The sequence below is a fragment of the Leucoraja erinacea genome, chromosome 5 (genome assembly GCF_028641065.1).
Source record: "Leucoraja erinacea ecotype New England chromosome 5, Leri_hhj_1, whole genome shotgun sequence".
Classification (NCBI taxonomy): Eukaryota; Metazoa; Chordata; class Chondrichthyes; order Rajiformes; family Rajidae; genus Leucoraja; species Leucoraja erinaceus.
Genome location: NC_073381.1, coordinates 12633104 through 12652025, shown reverse-complemented (window position 1 = coordinate 12652025; position 18922 = coordinate 12633104). Strand labels below are relative to the sequence as shown.

General features: G+C 46.5%; 1 protein-coding gene across 1 annotated transcript; it reads left to right on the top strand.

Moving 5' to 3' along the window:
- Positions 1-669: 669 nt before the first annotated feature.
- Positions 670-18628, top strand: LOC129696862 (uncharacterized). Its single transcript, XM_055634936.1, is given in 8 exon segments — positions 670-1045; positions 1227-1427; positions 1772-1896; positions 12291-12310; positions 13579-13645; positions 14518-14798; positions 14900-15762; positions 15765-18628. Coding segments are annotated over 8 exon segments (4611 nt in total). The 3' UTR covers positions 18443-18628.
- Positions 18629-18922: the final 294 nt, after the last annotated feature.

The following is an 18922-nucleotide window of genomic DNA, read 5'->3' as shown; positions in this document are numbered from 1 at the left end:
GCCGCAAATACAGCGCTTTCGACAGAGAACTCCTGGCGCTTTACCTGGCCTCAGGCATCAGGCATTTCAGGCATTTCCACGAGGGCTGCGTGTTCACCGCGTTCATGGACCACAAACCCCTTACTTTCGCCCTGGGTAAGATTGCGGATCCGTGGTACGCCCGACAGCAATGGCACCTTGCCTACGTCTCTGAATTCACATCAGATATCCGTCACGTAGCTGGGAAGTTTAACATCATGGCCGACGCCTTGTCCCGCCCCGCCATTCCCTCTGTTTTGGCCCTGAACCACGGCGTTGACTACAGCGAGCTGGCAGCAGCTCATAAGCTGATGCAGTATGGGAGACTACCACAATGCCGGCACTGGTCTTCGGCTAGCTGAAGTTCCTTGCGGCGTGGCAAGTGTCTTGGTCCTGTGCGACGTCTCCACAGGACGCGCTCGCCCGGTCATCCCCGTCAGTTGGAGATGGCAGGTTTTTGACGCGTGGCCCATCCGTTCATACGTGCGACGTCCACCCTGTTGGCCGCCAAATTCGTTTGGCACGGGCTCCGTAAGCAGGTGGCTGCCTGGGCCTGCACCTGCATTCTGTGCCAGACCTCCAATGCCCAGCGACACGTACAGCCTCCGGTGCAGGATTTTGCTGTCCCTGAGGGGAGGTTCCTGCACGTGCATGTGGACCTTGTCGGTCCCTTGCCATTCTCGAGGCGCCACGCACCTGCTGACCATCGTGGACCGTTCCACGAGGTGGCCGGAGGTGATTCCACTTTCGGATACCTCCGCCGAGGCTTGCGCCTGGTCTATGGCAGCCCACTGGATCGCCCGGTTCGGGGTGCCATCCGACATCACCGCGGAGCATGGGGCCCAGTTCACCTCTTCCTTGTGGTCGGTCCTGGCCCGGCTCAATGGCGCCCGGCTGCACCAGAAGACCGCCTATCACCCGCAGGCTAATGGGCTGGTCGAAAGATTCCATCTGCACCTTAACTCGGCGTTGAAGGCCCGGCTAATAGGTCCGTACTGGGTGGACCAACTGCCCTGGGTCCTCCTGGGTATCCATACCACACCTCAGGAGGATTTGGCTACTTCCTGGGCTGAGCTCGTGTATGACTCAGCCCTACGGGTGCCTGGGGATTTCTTGCATACCGCCCGTGGTGAGGAGATTTCGGCCCCGGCATTGCTGGCCAACCTTCATAAATGGGTGATCACGTTGGCTCCCGTTCCCACCTCCAGGCATGGGTCAGCCGAGGTGCATGTGCCCGCGGTGTTACAACAGTGTGCAGCGGGTCTATGAAAGTCCTTTTCGTGTGCTGCGGGCCGGAGTCGCCATGTTCACGTTGGACGTGGGTGGCCGGCAGGAGATCGTCTCCATTGGCCGTCTCAAGCCCGCCCACGTGGATGGGGACAAGCCGGTGGTCAGTGCTCCACCGCGACGTAGGGGTCGTCCGCCAGCCGTTCCGCCCGTGCTGAGCACGTCTGTTTGCGGCTTTGTTCCGCCGGCCCCCATTGTTACGACCATCCCACTTTCGTGGGCCTCATGTCCTACCGGCTTTGTTTTGCCGGCCCTACTGTTACGCCCACCCCGCTTGCGAGAACCACGTGTTCCGGATGAATCATCCGGGTCCCTGCTTTGTTCCGTACCTCTGGTTCTGGGGGGGGGGCATCTAGCGGCACCTGCTGGTGCTCGCAGGTAGTCAAACTTTGCGGTTGGGTTCCTCGGGCACGTGACTATGGGAGGGGTTGCGTTTTGACGCTCTTTTTGGGCTGTGCCCCTTCAGTCGATCGAGACCACCATTGTGGCTGGATCTGTGTTGTTGGTGTTTGTGAAACTCATTGCATGTTCGATCGTTTTCGAATAAAACTTCGATTTACAACATCGACTCCTGTCTCTATCCGCCAAAAGGTAACTATTTAGGGCATGGAAATCATTAAAAAAATCGTTCTATTGTCGTGTTAAATCTTTAAAGATTGAAGAACAGGTATTAAAAAAGGCATTCGGAATCCATGGCTCTATAGACATCAACACAAGGATAGTCCATGAAACTGGGAATCTCTTGTACCCTGTCATTCTGTGTGAGTTACTGTTTCACAACTGTGAAATTCATTATGATGATTAGCGATTAAATTTTGCCCATTTGCTCAAAATGACGACATGGTTTGAGCTAGTTCGATTGTGTGTATTAGCTGTCGTTACAAGTGTTTAGTGCTGGTATTCAGGGGTCATGTGGAACGTCCATTAATCACAGTTTTAATATGCAATTAATATTCAAGGAAATTGAGCTCTCTCCTTATTGGCATCTATTTGGCTGCTTCGGAATGAGATCAGCAAGCTACCACTTGCCGTTCTTAATGCATCAAGATGAAGGTCCATGATCCTCCTCAGATGCTGCTCACCTCTTGAGTTCCTCCAGCAGATTGCCTATAGTTTCAGATTCCAGCACCTGCAGAGTCTTGTGTCCACATGAGCACCATTACAGTTTGCCATGGGTTACATAACATAGAACACAGTACAGCACAGGAACAGGCCTTTCAGCCCACAATGTCTCTGCTGAACATGATGCAAAGCTAAATCAATCTCATCTGCCTGCATCTGATGCATATCTCTCCATTCCCTGCATATATGTGCCTATCTAGAAGCCTCTTTAATGCCACTATCGTATCTGCCTCCACCATTACCCCTGGCAGCACGTTCCAGACACCCACTGCCACTTGTGTAAGAAACTTGGCACTCACATCTCTTTAAAATTTGTCTTTTTCACCTTAAAGCTCTGCATTCTAATCTTTGATAATTCCACCCTATCTACCCATTCTATGCCTCTGATAATTTTATTTACTTCTATCAAATCATCGTAACTGAACGTGGGTATTTCAGGGACTACTTGAAGAGTCTGTGCAATGTTGGTCAATGATGTAGAGATCTACGGGCCTGTGATGCATCTAATGTAGATCTCTACATCATGGTCCCAGTGACCACAAGGATTTTTCCCAGGTGCTCCAGTTACCTCCCACATCCCAATCATGCAGGTTTGTATTTTTAATTGGCTTCTGTAAATTGTCCCGAGCTTGTAGGATAGAACTAGTGTATGGGTGAATGCTGGTCACATGGAATTAGTGGGCTGAAGGGCCTGTTCCCATGCTGCAAATTTAAACTAAACTGACATGTACATTCAAGATAAGCACCACTGCACAGGAAATTATTTTGTTCAAAGAGATTTGTGACATTGGGCAGTTGACTTCTTTAGTTAATGACCAAGGAAACTGTCAAAATTCAAGATGAGAGAGAAAGGTGATAAGGGTACAGAGCATCTAAAGGCACATTAGATCATTGTTGGGTTATGGACAAATTGTCCACGGTATGGCAGCTTCACTACATTGCTGAAGAAAACTGAGTGAAAGAGGCAAGAGATAAATCTAGCATATTTTGCTCATCTGCTCCATTGACTGATTGGCCAAAATTTGAGGAAACACACATTTTGATTTATAAATGATTGGGGATTCTGTCCTGTTTGAAATCATATCATCAGTGCTTGGATTGTTGGATAAACGTGTCCATCTGTAGTTGTATTATGCAGTAATTTTATAATAACCTTGTATTTATATTGCACCTGAATCCCAAAGAATTCACTGAATGCATTATCTTTAATGTGTAGATACTTTCAGATTTTAGAAAATACAGGTCTCTATATGCAAACACCCAGCTCCTGTAAATAGCTTGTTAATAATGAATGAATGAATCATTTGATTTCCTTAAACATAGAAGACAGCCATTTCACCCATTTCTTACTTTATTAAATTAGCCAGAAAAAAGCAGCCAACCAGAGGACTGGGAGAAATTCAGAGTCCAGCAGAGGAGGACAAAAGGCTTGATTAGGAAAGGGAAAATAGGTTATGAAAGAAAACTGGCAGAGAACAAAAAACTGACTGCAAAAGTTTTTTATAGATATGTGAAGAGAAAAAGATTAGTTAAAACAAAAGTAGGTCTCTTGCAGTCAGAAACGGGTGAATTGATCATGGGGTTCAAGGACACAGCAGACAAATTGAATAACTACTTTGGTTTTGTCTTCACTAAGGAAGACATAAATAATCTGCCGGAAATAGCAGGGGACCGGGGGTCAAATGAGATGGAGGAACTGAGTGAAATCCAGGTTAGTCGGGAAGTGCTGTTAGGTAAATTGAATGGATTAAAGGCCGATAATTCCCCAGGGACAGATAGACTGCATCCCAGAGTACTTAAGGAAGTAGCTCCAGAAATAGTGGATGCATTAGTGATAATTTTTCAAAACTCATTAGATTCTGGAGTAGTTCCTGAGGATTGGAGGGTAGCTAATGTAACCCCACTTTTTAAAAAGGGAGGGAGAGAGAAAACAGGGAATTACAGACCAGTTAGTCTAACATCGGTAGTGGGGAAACTGCTAGAATCAGTTCTTAAAGATGCGATAGCAGCACATTTGGAAAGTGGTGAAATCATTGGACAAAGTCAGCATGGATTTATGAAAGGTAAATGATGTCTGACGAATCTCATAGAATTTTTAGAGAATGTAACTAGTAGAGTGGATAAGGGAGAACCTTATGTGTTATATCTGGACTTTCAGAAGGCTTTCGACAAGGTCCCACATAAGAGAATAATACACAAACATAAAGCACATGGCATAGAAACATAGAAACATAGAACTTAGGTGCAGGAGTAGGCCATTCGGCCCTTCGAGCCTGCACCGCCATTCAATATGATCATGGCTGATCATCCAACTCAGTATCCCGTACCTGCCTTCTCTCCATACCCCCTGATCCCCTTAGCCACAAGGGCCACATCTAACTCCCTCTTAAATATAGCCAATGAACTGGCCTCAACTACCCTCTGTGGCAGAGAGTTCCAGAGATTCACCACTCTCTGTGTGAAAAAAGTTCTTCTCATCTCAGTTTTAAAGGATTTCCCCTTTATCCTTAAGCTGTGACCCCTTGTCCTGGACTTCCCTAACATCGGGAACAATCTTCCTGCATCTAGCCTGTCCAACCCCTTAAGAATTTTGTAAGTTTCTATAAGATCCCCCCTCAATAGTAGTTCAAGACTGCTCTTTAGTTGTTGATAGGATGATTCAGCTCCCTGATAACAGCTGGAAAATACTGTCCCTGAAACTGGAGGTGTGCGTTTTCATACTTCTATTACTTTTGCCCAATGTGAGAGGGGAGAAGAGGGAGTGGCCAGAGTGTAACTCGTCCTTAACTATGATGGTGGCCTTGCCGAGGCAGCGTGAAGTATAAATGGAATCAGTGAAAGGGAAAGGTTGGTTTGTATGATGGTCTGGGCTGTGTCCACACTTCTCTACAATTTCTTACAGTCATGGTTGGAGATGTTCCCAAACCATGCTGTGGTGCATCCCGGTTACATCCTTTCTGCGGCGCATCAGTAGAAATTGGTGAGCGTTGTTGGGGACATACCAAACTTCCTAAGCCCACTAAGGAAGTAGAGGCGTTTGTGTGCATTCTTGGCCATAGCTTCAATATGGGTGATCCAGGAGTTGTTGGTGATAATTTACCCATTCTTCTGAATTTTCAGATTTCAAGGTGGCTCATCCAATCGATCCTGCCAACTATGCATTCAATCAAGAAAGAAGTGCTTGAATTTATGCAGCTCAGGGACATTTCCTTCCTGTAGCTTTGTGGTAAAAGTAAAATGGCAAATCATTCAATGTCCTAAAAATCAGGTCAGAGATGTGTAGCACAGCACCTCACCCAGTGCACATGACACACATAATATGTGCCTTAGTATATTTTATGAAGATAAAAATGTGTCCGTCCTTTCACCTTTTTTAAAACATTTTTTAGTATGTTAAAACGTTTATTGGAGGTCTAATCCTTTTTATGTGGGGGGTGGGAGGTGAGGGGGGGGGGGGGGGGGGGGGGAGGGAGTAAACTGCATTTCTCAGTCCCCACCTGGTCGGAGATACGTCTTTTCTCCAAGCCGGGACCGGCAGGCCACAACTTCGGTTTCGGTGGCGGCGCAGCGCTATAGGACCATCGCGGAGCGGGCGATGCCTTACCCGGGTCGCCGTATGGTATGCTCCGAAGCTCTGAGACCGCCGACTCCATCATCGCGGAGCTGGGGATCTGCGGAGCGTCCAGCTGCGGCGGTGCTGGGTTTGAACACCGCGGAGCCTGGGATCTCTCGCCGAGATCGCAAGTGTCGGAGCTCCGACCAGCACAGCCTGTGGACTTCTGGAGCCGTGGTATGTGGGGAGGAAGCAACAGTTCCAGACATTCCAAGCCGCTGAGAGTGTTCACCTGATGTCGGAACTCCACCATCTGGCGTGAGGGGGCCTGAAACATCGGGCCGCCTTTACGGCGACTGCGGAGGCGTCAATAGGCCCAACTACGGGGTGAACAAGAGGAAAAGGACTGGACTTTGTTGCCATCCCTCTAAGTGGGAACCATTTGGGGGGAGAGTTTTTATGTTCTATGTTAAATTCTTCTTTAATGTGGTGTCTTAATTTTATTGGTGTGCTGCAAAAGAACATGAATTTCCCAGAAAAGGGATTAATAAAGTATCTATCTATCTATCTATCTATCTATCTATCTATCTATCTATCTAAATACATGACGATTGTTGCTATGTTATTGCTAATATGTGCAAGTGAGAAAAAAGAAAATGAAATGCAAATTTACAATCTAGCTTTACATTTACATTTAGTCAAAGGTCTTGATTCTTATTCACTTGTAACACTTAATGGATACATAATACAGTTCAAATTTCCAGAATAACATCAATGCATTATCGGAATAGTTCTCCTCTCAGAAAGCTGACACTTAATAGTTCCTCATGACATTGCAAGAGCTATTTGCTCAGCATCTTACTGCCAATAAAGTATGTCTGTGTGATGTTACAGTTAATCTTAAGAGATGACCTAACATGATTAATCTCTTAGCTTTCTTGAACAGCAAACTTAAAAAGATTAAACATCAAACTCATTGACGAAAAATAAATCCTTACTTGACACAAAATTGAGCTTGAAATGTGTCACTTAACAGCATGCACAAGACTATTATGGTGACAAGAACAAACAGCAGAAATGCAGAAAATGCTTATGATTGACAAAATTAAAAATGTTATCTTAAAAAAGGATTTTGCCTGATGACCCTTAAATGTTTTTTTCTTTAGCTATTCACCTTTGGAGGTGTTTTTTGAAGCTGACAATAGTTAAAGGGACATGGAACAGCATGGTGCGCAGCAGCAGAGGTGCTGCCTAACAGCTCCAGAGACCCGGGTTTGATCCCGACTTCGGGTGCTATCTGCGTGGAGTTTGTATGTTCTTCCCGCAATCGCATGGGTCTTTTCCCACATTCTAAAGATGTACAGGTTTATAGGTTAATTGGCTTGGTATAAGTAAATACAGCGACTGTATTTCCTAAGGTCTCTACGGAGAGCTAACGTCTCACAGCCGCTGCTGCTGTCCTTCTATCGATGCGCCGTGGAAAGTATCCTCACCTATGGAATCCTGGTGTGGTTTGCCAGCTGTACTGTGGCTGAGAGGAGGGCGCTGCAGGGAATTATAAAAACTGCGCAGCGCATTACAAACGCTAACCTGCCCTCCTTGGATGACATATACAAGGCCCGATGCTTGCGCAGGGCTATAAATATCAAGAAGGACACATCCCACCCTGCCAACCACCTTTTTACTCTGCTACCCTCCGGGAGGCGATTCAGGTCTCTGCAAGCTCGCACTGGTAGACTAAAAAATAGTTTCTACCATTGTGCGGTAAAAGAGCTTAACTCCAATAGTGAACACTGGGAAGCAAGAAGTAACCGAGGAATACCGCTAAATTCTTTTAATCTCTTTTAAAAATGTATTTATATTCTACTATTAACTGTACATATGTGCATTGGTGTCGTGTTGTATGTCTTTTAACGGAGGAAAAGCAAATGGAATTTCGTTGCTCAGTTTTGTGCAATGACAATAAACATATTTAGAACAAGAGCAATTAGGAGCACGGATTACTAGTGAAGAAATAAAACAAATAATAAACTCACTGAAAAATGGGAAGACCCCAGGGCCAGATGGCTTTAGTAATGAATTTTATAAAAGGTTTCAGGAGTCAATTGTACCAAGATTATTCAATTTATATACGCAGGCTTATACTGAAAATAAACTACCAGAAACCCTAGCAGAAGCAACAATAACGCTTATACCAAAAAAAGATAAAGATTTAGATGAACCGGGTTCTTATAGAGCTATATCACATCTAAATACGGATCAGAAAATTTTAGCAAAGATTCTAGCTAGAAGGCTAAATAATTATATTAACAATTTAATAAATACGGATCACACGGGATTTATACCCAAAAGACAATCATTTAATTATTTTGAGAAGGCTTTTTAATATAATGTACTCTCATAATGAGGACATTGAAGATATCTCAGTGGTCACGTTGGATGCAGAGAAGGCATTTGATCAAGTAGAATGGCAGTATTTATACAAGGTACTCCAAAAATTTAATATGGGAGAGAAATTTATTAGATGGATTAAACTACTTTATGATAGACCTACGGCAAGAATATTAACTAACAATACGCTATCTCCAAAATTTTACTTATCAAGGGGTAATAGGCAAGGGTGTGCCTTATCACCATTGCTATTTGCCCTTATGATAGAACCGCTGGCCGAAAGGATTAGAAATCACCCGAATATTCACGGATATAACAGCAAGGACTCAAAGAATAACATTTCATTATACGCTGATGATATCCTTTTATATATTACTAATACACAAACGAGTATACCCACCTTATTAACACTAATTGAGGAATTCGGCTCTTTTTCAGGATATAGAATAAATTGGAATAAAAGCGAAATGATGTCTTTAAAACCACAGTTCGAGACACTTACTAAAATTCCCCTTCAAAATTGCAACAGAAAAATTCAAGTACCTGGGTATTCAAATTACGAGAAGACACAAATCATTATTTAGTGTCAATTTTATACCACTATTAAATAAACTGAATAATACGATTAAATTTTGGAAAACGCTTCCGCTCTCATTGATAAGTAGAATTAATGCTATAAAAAGGACTTTCTTACCACAATTAATATATTTGTTTCAAGCGATCCCAATATATATTCCAAAATATTTTTTCAAAAAATTAGATTCCACTATCACTAATTTTATATGGGACTACAGAACACATAGAATTCAACGAAAGCATTTGTGCAAATCTAAAGAAGTTGGGGGTTTATCATTACCTAACTTTATATATTACTACTGGGCAGTGCATATTAAGAACATAATGTACTGGCTGGATAGTTCCACTCAGCAGTTGGAGTGGATAAGAATGGAGAAAGAGGAGTGCTATCCGCACGATATAGGAACGATCCTGCTCTCACCGATAAAATTGAATAGTATAATATATAAGAAGAACCCAATTATTCACAATATAATAAGAATTTGGAAACAAATAAAAGTATCCTTGAAATTAAATAATTTATCAGTACTAACCCCACTATTGAACAACCCCGCATTCAAACCTTCTCTCATCGACAACACATATCAACAATGGGATAGACTGGGGATTAGGAAAGTAGGGGATATGTATGAAGTGGGCAAACTGTTATCATTTCAACAATTAAAATTAAAATTTAAATTGAAGGATAATCAATATTTTAAATATATACAGGTATGTGACTTTATGAAGAAATATACACATAGATTTCAAACTATATTTTTAGATCCTTTAGAAGAAGCAATGAATATTAAGGATGATTCACAAAAATTAATATCATACTTTTATAATAATATATTAAATAGAGAATCACCCTCAACAGAAGCATTAAGGGAAGATTGGGAACATGAGCTAATGATAAAGATCTCGAAGGATAGATGGGAAAAGTATTTGATGAATACACATAACTGTTCTATTAATGCAAGACATAATTTAATTCAATTCAAATTATTACATAGACTATATTATTCAAAAACGAGGTTGAATAAATTTTATCCAAACGTCTCTCCCAGATGCGATAAATGTTTGTTTCAAAACACTAATATAACACATTCATTTGTAGGATGTACAAAGTTGAATAAATTTTGGAGTGATATATTTGATATATTTACAAAGCTTTTCAAGTCAAGAATGGAACCCAAAACGGAATGGATTATATTTGGAATAATAGGAGAAGATACCAATTTAAATAAAGATCAAAATGTTTTTTTTAATTATGGGTTAATAATTGGAAAGAAATTGATACTTAAATTTTGGAAAAATACAACCACACCAACTGTTAAAATGTGGATTAGGAATATGATGGACATAGCACGCCTTGAAGAAATGAGACTCCGTCTAATAGATAAATATGACCAATTCTTAAGGAGTTGGTCTCCTTTCATCGACTTTTTGGAATCATGTGATGCAGCGGTACCGTAAGGATTGCTGATTTCAGTTCATGACGCGGATAGATCTACATCTCCGAATACAGATTTGAAAAATTCTCTTTTAAGGGGCCTTCTCTTCTATTTCTACTTTCCACTTTCTCTCTTCCTTTTTTTATTTTATTTTTTTATAGACACACTTCACGTTTTTCTATTCTCTACCATTTATTTTTCCACTTTTTCCCCTTTCTATTGTTTTCTTTTTCTTGTCCTGCTTACTTCCTTCTTATAACATAAAACTAGAGGTTGTACATAGAATGGATTACGGTATTACATAGTTGGCACCTAAAATTAGGTTCCACTGTACTGTTTTGTGCTGTATTAACTTCTAATAAAATTAAAAAAAAAAAAAGACAATAAACATATTCTATTCTATTCTACTATTCTATTCTATAAATGCAAATTGTCCCTAGTATGTGCATGATGTGTTAATGTGTGGGTATTGCAGGTTGGTCTCGGTGGGCCGAAGTGCTTGTTTCTGCGCTGTATCTCAAAGTAACAAAAACAAAAACTAAATAGGGTCTGTATATTGAGCCGACTCCACCATTCAATTGAGCTCTGAGCGATTCAGCATTTTTGTTCCATTTGCTGGCTTGATAAAAGTCTTGCAAATCAGCATTGAAATTTTCAGCTGGCTTAACCTCAGCTGGTCTTTCGTGGACACAGCTGCAGATCCCCATCGGTGCTTGTATGATGAAGTACTAGTCGATATCACAAATAGGCAGTTGAACAGAGTTCAGCTGCTTTAGCTTCTTGGCTCCGGACTCTCCCATCTGAGGAACTAGCTTCTTTTAGTCGTGCTCAATCAATTGCTTCAATCATCTTAAACACCTCACCTATCTCTACAATATTTTCAGTTCTGTAGCCCTGCCAAGGTTAATCTCTCTTTCCCAAGATCAGGTACCAGTGGAGAATGCCAGACTCCAGGAGCAGTTATGCCAATTGGTGATGACTTACCCAAGTGATGACATTTCACACTTGTGTACTGGCACCATTTTTCTTGTGGGGTATCAAAACTCTCTTCCATCCACTTCTCCTTACCTTGCATTACAAAACCAGCATCCTCTAATTCGCTCTATTTCAGATGTAAGGCCATTGACCTGAAATGTTAACTCTGTGTCTTCCTCTACAGATGTTGCCTGACCTCATTTTATCTTTACTCTTCTTCCCAAATTCATTTTCACTTGTGATCTAAACGGCGTTCCGGCTTTCGGCAGCGGCGAAATCACCACGGAGGTCCGCTGGACTGGAGAGCGGCATCTTCGGCCTGGATCAATCGCCTCAGCGCAGAGGGAGAACAAGGAGGGAAGAGACGGAGACTAAGACTTTGCCTCCATCACAGTGAGGATGTGCTTGGTGAATGTTTTGTTTTTATTGGTTCTGTGTATGACTGCAGGCAACATAATTTTGTTCAGACCGAAAGGTCCGAATGACAATAAAGGAATCTAATCTAATCTAATCTAAACTGGGGGTTACACAAAAAAGCTGGAGAAACTCAGCGGGTGCAGCAGCATCTATGGAGCGAAGGAAATAGGCAACGTTTCGGGCCGAAACCCTTCTTCAGACTGATCGGGGACGGGGGTGGGTGGGGACAAGAAAGGGAAAAGGAGGAGGAGCCCGAAGGCTGGGGGATGGGAGGAGACAGCAGGGGGGCTGAGGAAGGGGATGAGACAGCAAGGACTAACAAAATTGGGAGAATTCGATGTTCATTCCCCCGGGATGCAGACTCCCCAAACGGAATATGAGGTGCTGTTCCTCCAATTTCCGGAATCTAAACTGGGATTTGCCATATCCATGGTCACAATATTAATGCACTTTGGGAAACTTACATAGTAGTCCTTTAAGAATCTACTGAGCTTTCAGTTGCTTCTCTATGCCAGCAACCACCGTGGGTCAACAAGTAAGTTTACTCTTGCACATATATCATGATTCTAGTCTTCTCTTTGTATCCCAGATCATATTTCAATCAACTTTATAATTGAGAAATAACCTATTTAGTTCTGATTAAGGTTTGAAGGCCGTTAATACTTTGGCTGCAAGGAAGAACTCCTCAGCAAATTTTCAACATTATGTCAGGGTTTTTATATGAACCTGATAGGGTAAATAGGGATTCAGTTTGAAGTCTGAATGGCCTCTCAACCAGAATCCTAAGAAGGATAAGCATTTAAGGAGATTGTTCAGGTCATTCCACACCCCCACAATCTTACCATAAGCCTATCAATATTTTCCTTCTAAGTAATGATCCATGTCTATGTCAAGCATTACATTTGAATTTACCTCGGATACCCCTCTATGTATTGATTGATTGAAAAATAGAGCAAGGAAACAGGCCCTCCTTCACTAGTTCTATGTTATCCCACTTATACAGTCATGCGCTACACATTAGGAATGATGTACAGAGGCATATTAAACTACACACCTGCATGCCATAGGGATGTGGGAGGAAACCGGAGCGCTCAGAGGATACCCATGTGATCAGAGGGAGCACAAATGGATAGTACCCAAGATCAGGACTGAACCTAGGTCTCTGGCATGGAGAGGCAGCAACTCTTCCAGCTGCTCTATCGAGTTGTGCCTAGTACATTCTAGATCCACTTTCAGTGCACTAGGAGCAACAACCAAGATAGGTGTGCTCAAGACACTTGGAGCACCAACTCAAACCCACAGCACACTGAATCAGAGAAAAGAATGGTATTACATGAAACATGAATCTGTTTATTTCAGGGAGATAACGTACATTTGGAGATGTTCTTATCTGTAAGAATGTGGTGAAACCCCAAACTATTTTGAGAAAAACACAGGCTATTCAGCACTGGAATAATGGGCTGGAAGATCTGACCAGCCAGTACATGGCATTGCCTCCTAACAGAAGCTGGCTGGATTGGTGGTGCTATTTGTTGATCATTGGCCTTTCACTCACTTGTAACGCTGGTCTTTCTTTGCATGCTGGGAACTGCGACCTTCTGGAGGTCATCTTAGAGGGTGTTCTCTGCTCTCAGCAATCCAGGATCGGCTCAGATTTGCTTGTGTACTTGAACTGCTAAATGAGGGGGGGAGGAGGGGTGATTTCTGTCCATGTGAAACACAGGGGCGGGGATAGTATGGAGGGAGGGTAAGGAGATGTTTGAAATGAACATACCATATTGTGTTCAATTCTCGCTATTGCAGGTTGTGGAAGTTAAGCATGGATTGCGATGAAGAAACAAGAGTTGGAACTCAAGCAACCAAGCAAGTGGTAAAAACTGCTACAATCAGGAATCCCAACACTTCAATAGCAACATCCAGCATCAACAACATCTACATGCTTTAACGACAGATTGTCCACATCAAATGGTTCATTTCTCTCAAAACCACAGTGCCCACCTCAGATTCTATTCACCACCACTCTCCAGGGATTTAAAGAGATTATGCCAGTGTATGTTCACACTCCAGGAATAATCTAGCATAAATAACATTTTAAGATAAACTTCTAACTTTATCTTAGAACTGGTTTTGTTGATGCAGTTTTGTTTTTCGATTTCAGTTGTTGAAATATCGGATCAGATGGTGTTAGAGATTCCCCAATGATTTATGTTACTGCATTGTGGTTAATGTGAGATAACACAACAAACAGGACTTGAATGGTCCACCTGCCACGAGACTCAGCTCACCAATGGATTATTTTTATTTGCAATTGATCTTTAGTTATTTTCTGATCAACAGTGATGATCACTGATTGTTTAAGACTTTAAACCCATGTAGTGAATTTCTGTTAAATCTTCAGTGAAAAACATTTGAAAAACATGATCCTGTGGCGGTCCCTGGGGGGTAGGCCACTCCTTGGATCATTCCCCTCGACGATTGAGGGACAGGGGCGTAGGTCTGCCACGGGGTTTCCCGGTCGACTCCCCAGGGGTAGATATAAGAGTGTCGGTTGGTGTTCGAAAACGGTGTTAATAAAAAAGCTTCTTTTGAATCCGCCTGGCGTCCGGTCTTTTCCTGACCTTGACCAGGCCACTACACTGGTGACCCCGACTTCGTTCATCACGCGTCGTGATGAATAATAACGCTGTTGCGCTGAAGCTCCCAACTCTATGGACTGAAGAACCCGAAACCTGGTTCCAGCAGGCAGAGGCCCAGTTTGCTGTGCGAGGTATCACGCAGGATGAGACGAAGTACTATTACGTGGTTGGCTCGCTTGACCAACTGACCGCGAGGCGGGTTAAGCCTTTCCTCAGGGCCCCCCCGGTAACAAACAAATATGCTGGCCTTAAAGCATTTCTAATCAGGAGGTTTGGCCTGGGTGATGCCGAGCGGGCAGCTCGCATTTTCAGAATGGACGGCCTGGGCGACCGCCAGCTGTCTGCCCTCCTGGAAGACATGCTCACCCTAATGGGGGACCATGAGCCGTGCTTTCTCTTTAAATATGCCTACCTGCAGCAGCTGCCTCCCGACATTCGCATGCAGCTCGCCAGGGACCCGTTTACCGACATGCTGGCGCTGGGTGAACATGCCGACGAGCTGTGGAATTCTCGCCATCGCAACCTGGAAGCAGTGGACGTCCTTCCCGAGTCGTTTGGAGACTCAGAGCAGGTCGGGACCGCTATCCACCGCGTCTCCACTGCTCCCGGTCGGCCCCCGCGGCAAAATCCGGCGGCCATTACGCATTCAGCAGCAGGCACGTCCTTCCAGCACGGCCAGCCTGCAGTTCAAACCAATGCCAGCAGAGGTCGCTGGCGTTCAAACCAGCCAAATCGGCTTGCAGTTCAACCAGACGCCAGCAAAGCTGGTTGGTGTTATTATCATCGCCGCTGGGGAGCTGCAGCCAGGCTTTGTCGCCCACCCTGTTCGTTCTCGGGAAACTAAAGGGCCGGCCGTCAGCGATTCCTTCGGCGGCCGGCACGATTCATCGCGTTTTCGCATGGGATCGCCGCAGTGGGGGACGTTTCCTCGTCGACACGGGTGCGGAAGTGAGTGTTCTGCCTCCCTCCATCACTGACATCCGGGCGGGCAAACAAGGCCCCCTCCTCACCGCGGCAAACGGGAGTGCTATTCGCACCTACGGGTTTCGCACCATTCCCCTCAACTTTGGCCGCAACTCGTTTTCGTGGAGGTTCGTCATTGCAGACGTTTCCCAGCCGCTGCTGGGCGCCGACTTCCTTAGAGCCCATTCACTGCTCGTGGATGTCAAGCGGCGGCGCCTGATGCACTCAGCCACGCTGGAGCCAGTCTTCCTCCGTACAGGTGATCCTGTAGTACGCCCTGATGGCCCCCTGTCATCCGTGGATGCGACTTTCGCGCGTATCCTGGCAGATTTTCCTAGCATTCTCGAACCCCACTTCCACTCCTCCACCCCGAAGCACGGGGTGGAGCACATATCCCGACTACTGGCCCACCTGTGCACGCGCGGGCACGTCGTCTCGCCCCAGACAAGCTCCGTCTAGCTCGGGAGGAGTTCCGCCAGATGGAGGCGTTGGGCATCGTGCGTCCATCCGATAGCCCATGGGCCTCACCGCTCCACATGGTCCCTAAGAAGGACGGGGGCTGGCGCCCGTGTGACGATTACCGGCGCCTGAATGATGCGACCGTCGCCGACAGGTATCCGGTCCCGCACATTCAGGACTTCAATGCCCATCTGGCTGGGGCATCCATATTTTCCAAGGTGGACCTCGTGCGAGGGTACAATCAAATCCCAGTCCGCCCCGACGATATCCCGAAGACGGCCATTATCACACCATTTGGTCTTTTCGAATTTGTGCGGATGCCGTTTGGGTTGAAGAACGCCGCGCAGGCCTTTCAGCGGCTTATGGACTGCGTGTGCCGCGGATTGGACTTTGTTTTTGTGTACCTGGACGACATACTCGTGGCCAGTCGCACGCGGCAGGAGCACTGCACCCACCTCCGTCAACTGTGTCAGCGCCTCAGCGATTTCGGTTTAACTATAAACGCGTCCAAGTGCTGTTTCGGGGTGACGGCTATCAACTTCCTCGGCCACCGCGTGACCGAACAAGGGGTGGTGCCTCTGCCGACCAGGGTAGACGCTATTCGCAGGTTCCCCCGTCCGACCACAGTTAGGGGCCTGCAGGAATTCGTGGGAATGGTCACTTTCTATCACCGCTTCCTGCCCTCAGCGGCTGCGATCATGCGTCCGCTTTTCAACCTGATTGCTGGTCATCGCAGGGAGGTTGATTGGTCCATGGAAGCAACAGCGGCATTTGAGACGGCTAAGCAGGCACTGGCTGAGGCCACGATGCTCGTCCACCCACGAGAGGATGCCACGACCGCCTTGACGGTGGATGCTTCGGAGATTGCGGTTGGGGCAGTGTTAGAGCAGCTCATTGAGGGTTGCTGGCGGCCACTTGCCTTCTTCAGCAGGCATCTCAGTGGACCACAGCGTCGTTACAGCGCCTTCGACCGTGAGCTCCTTGCCCTATATCTCGCCGTACGCCATTTCCGCTATTTTCTGGAGGGGAGACCATTTACTGCATTCACGGACCACAAGCCGCTAACCTTCGCGTTCGCCAAGGTATCAGACCCGTGGTCTGCCCGGCAGCAGAGGCAGTTGGCGTATGTGTCCGAGTACACCACCTCCATCCGGTTCATTGAGGGCAAATTTAACAGGGTGGCCGATGCCTTATCAAGACCTGCAGTCCACGCGGTTCTCCAAGTCGGTGAGGGGATTAACTATTCCGACCTGGCAGCTGCTCAGCTGGTCGAAGAGGAGATGGCTGCCTATCGTACAGCAGTTTCGGGCCTGCAGTTGGAGGACGTTGTCTGTGGTCCTGGGGGTACCACGCTGTTGTGCGATGTCTCCTCTGGAGTTCCGCGACCCATCGTCCCGATCGCCTGGCGGCGCAGGGTGTTTGAGGTGCTCCATGGCCTTGCGCATCCCTCCATCAGGGCAACAATGGCCCTGGTAGCCTCCCGCTTTATGTGGCACGGGCTGCGGAAGGAGGTTGGGCATTGGGCGCGCACTTGCATCCGATGCCAGACCGCCAAGGTGCAACGACACGTGCACGCGCCATTGCAGGAGTTCCCCATTCCTCATAAACGTTTCGACCACATTCACGTGGACATCGTGGGGCCGCTGCCGTCGTCCCAGGGCATGACGTATATATTTACCGTTGTGGACCGCTTCACGCGGTGGCCTGAAGCCATTCCGCTACAGAATTCCACCACTACTACCTGTGCTCGAGCATTGTTGGCGCACTGGATCGCCCGGTTCGGGGTTCCACTGGACATAACATCCGACCGGGGGCCTCAGTTCACGTCAGAGCTGTGGTCGGCCATGGCACGCCTCCTGGGTGTTCGTCTGCACCACACGACAGCGTACCACCCACAGTCGAACGGCCTAGTGGAACGGTTTCACCGACAGCTTAAGGGTGCCCTAAGGGCGCGGCTCACTGACCCAGATTGGGTAGACGCTCTACCGTGGGTTTTGCTGGGGATACGCACCGCACCCAAGGAGGACTTGGCCTCCTCCTCCGCTGAATTGGTGTATGGGTCTCCGTTAACGGTGCCTGGGGAGTTCATCCCGCCGGCACGTGGCCAGGTGGAGCAGCCTTCAGAAGCTCTGCAACGTCTTCGGCAGACGGTGGGCAAGCTGGCGCCGGTGCCCACTTCTCGTCATGGGTCCTTCCGTCCGCACATTCCCTCTGCTCTGGAGGACTGCCAGTTTGTTTTTCTGCGCAGGGATGCACATCGGACACCTCTACAGCGGCCGTATGAAGGCCCCTTCCGGGTCTTGGAACAGGGCTCGTCGACGTTCGTCCTGGACATGGGGGGTCGGCGGGAGACTGTTTCAGTTGCGCGGTTGAAGCCAGCACATATCGATATCGATCGGCCGGCGCTGGTAGCACTGCCCCGTAAGCGAGGGCGACCTCTGTCTAGGGTACCTCCTCCTTTGGTTACTTCGTACCCCGCACTTGTTAATCAGGCGCCTGTTCCGGGTCCGAGCGTAGTGTGCACCGGGTCTGGCCGTCGTGTACGCCGTCCTGTCCGTTTCGTACCTCGGGTACTTGGGGGGGGTCCTGTGGCGGTCCCTGGGGGGTAGGCCACTCCTTGGATCATTCCCCTCGACGATTGAGGGACAGGGGCGTAGGTCTGCCACGGGGTTTCCCGGTCGACTCCCCAGGGGTAGATATAAGAGTGTCGGTTGGTGTTCGAAAACGGGGTTAATAAAAAAGCTTCTTTTGAATCCGCCTGGCGTCCGGTCTTTTCCTGACCTTGACCAGGCCACTACAATCCAATCTTTTGAATGGAGACACAAGGAACTGCAGATGCTGGTTAACAAAAACGGACACAAAGTGCTGGAGTAACTCAGCAGGTCAGGCAGCATCTCTGGAGAACATGGATAGGTGATGTTTCGGGTCTGAAGATGGATGTTGATCCAAATCCTCATCTATCCGTGTTCTCCAAGGATTCTGCCCAACATTTTGAATACTCCTTAACATGAAAATCTATTTTTCTTGAGGAGATGCCTCTTTAATGCTGTTGTCATGGGCCAGTCACCGCTGAGAACACCACAGTGTCA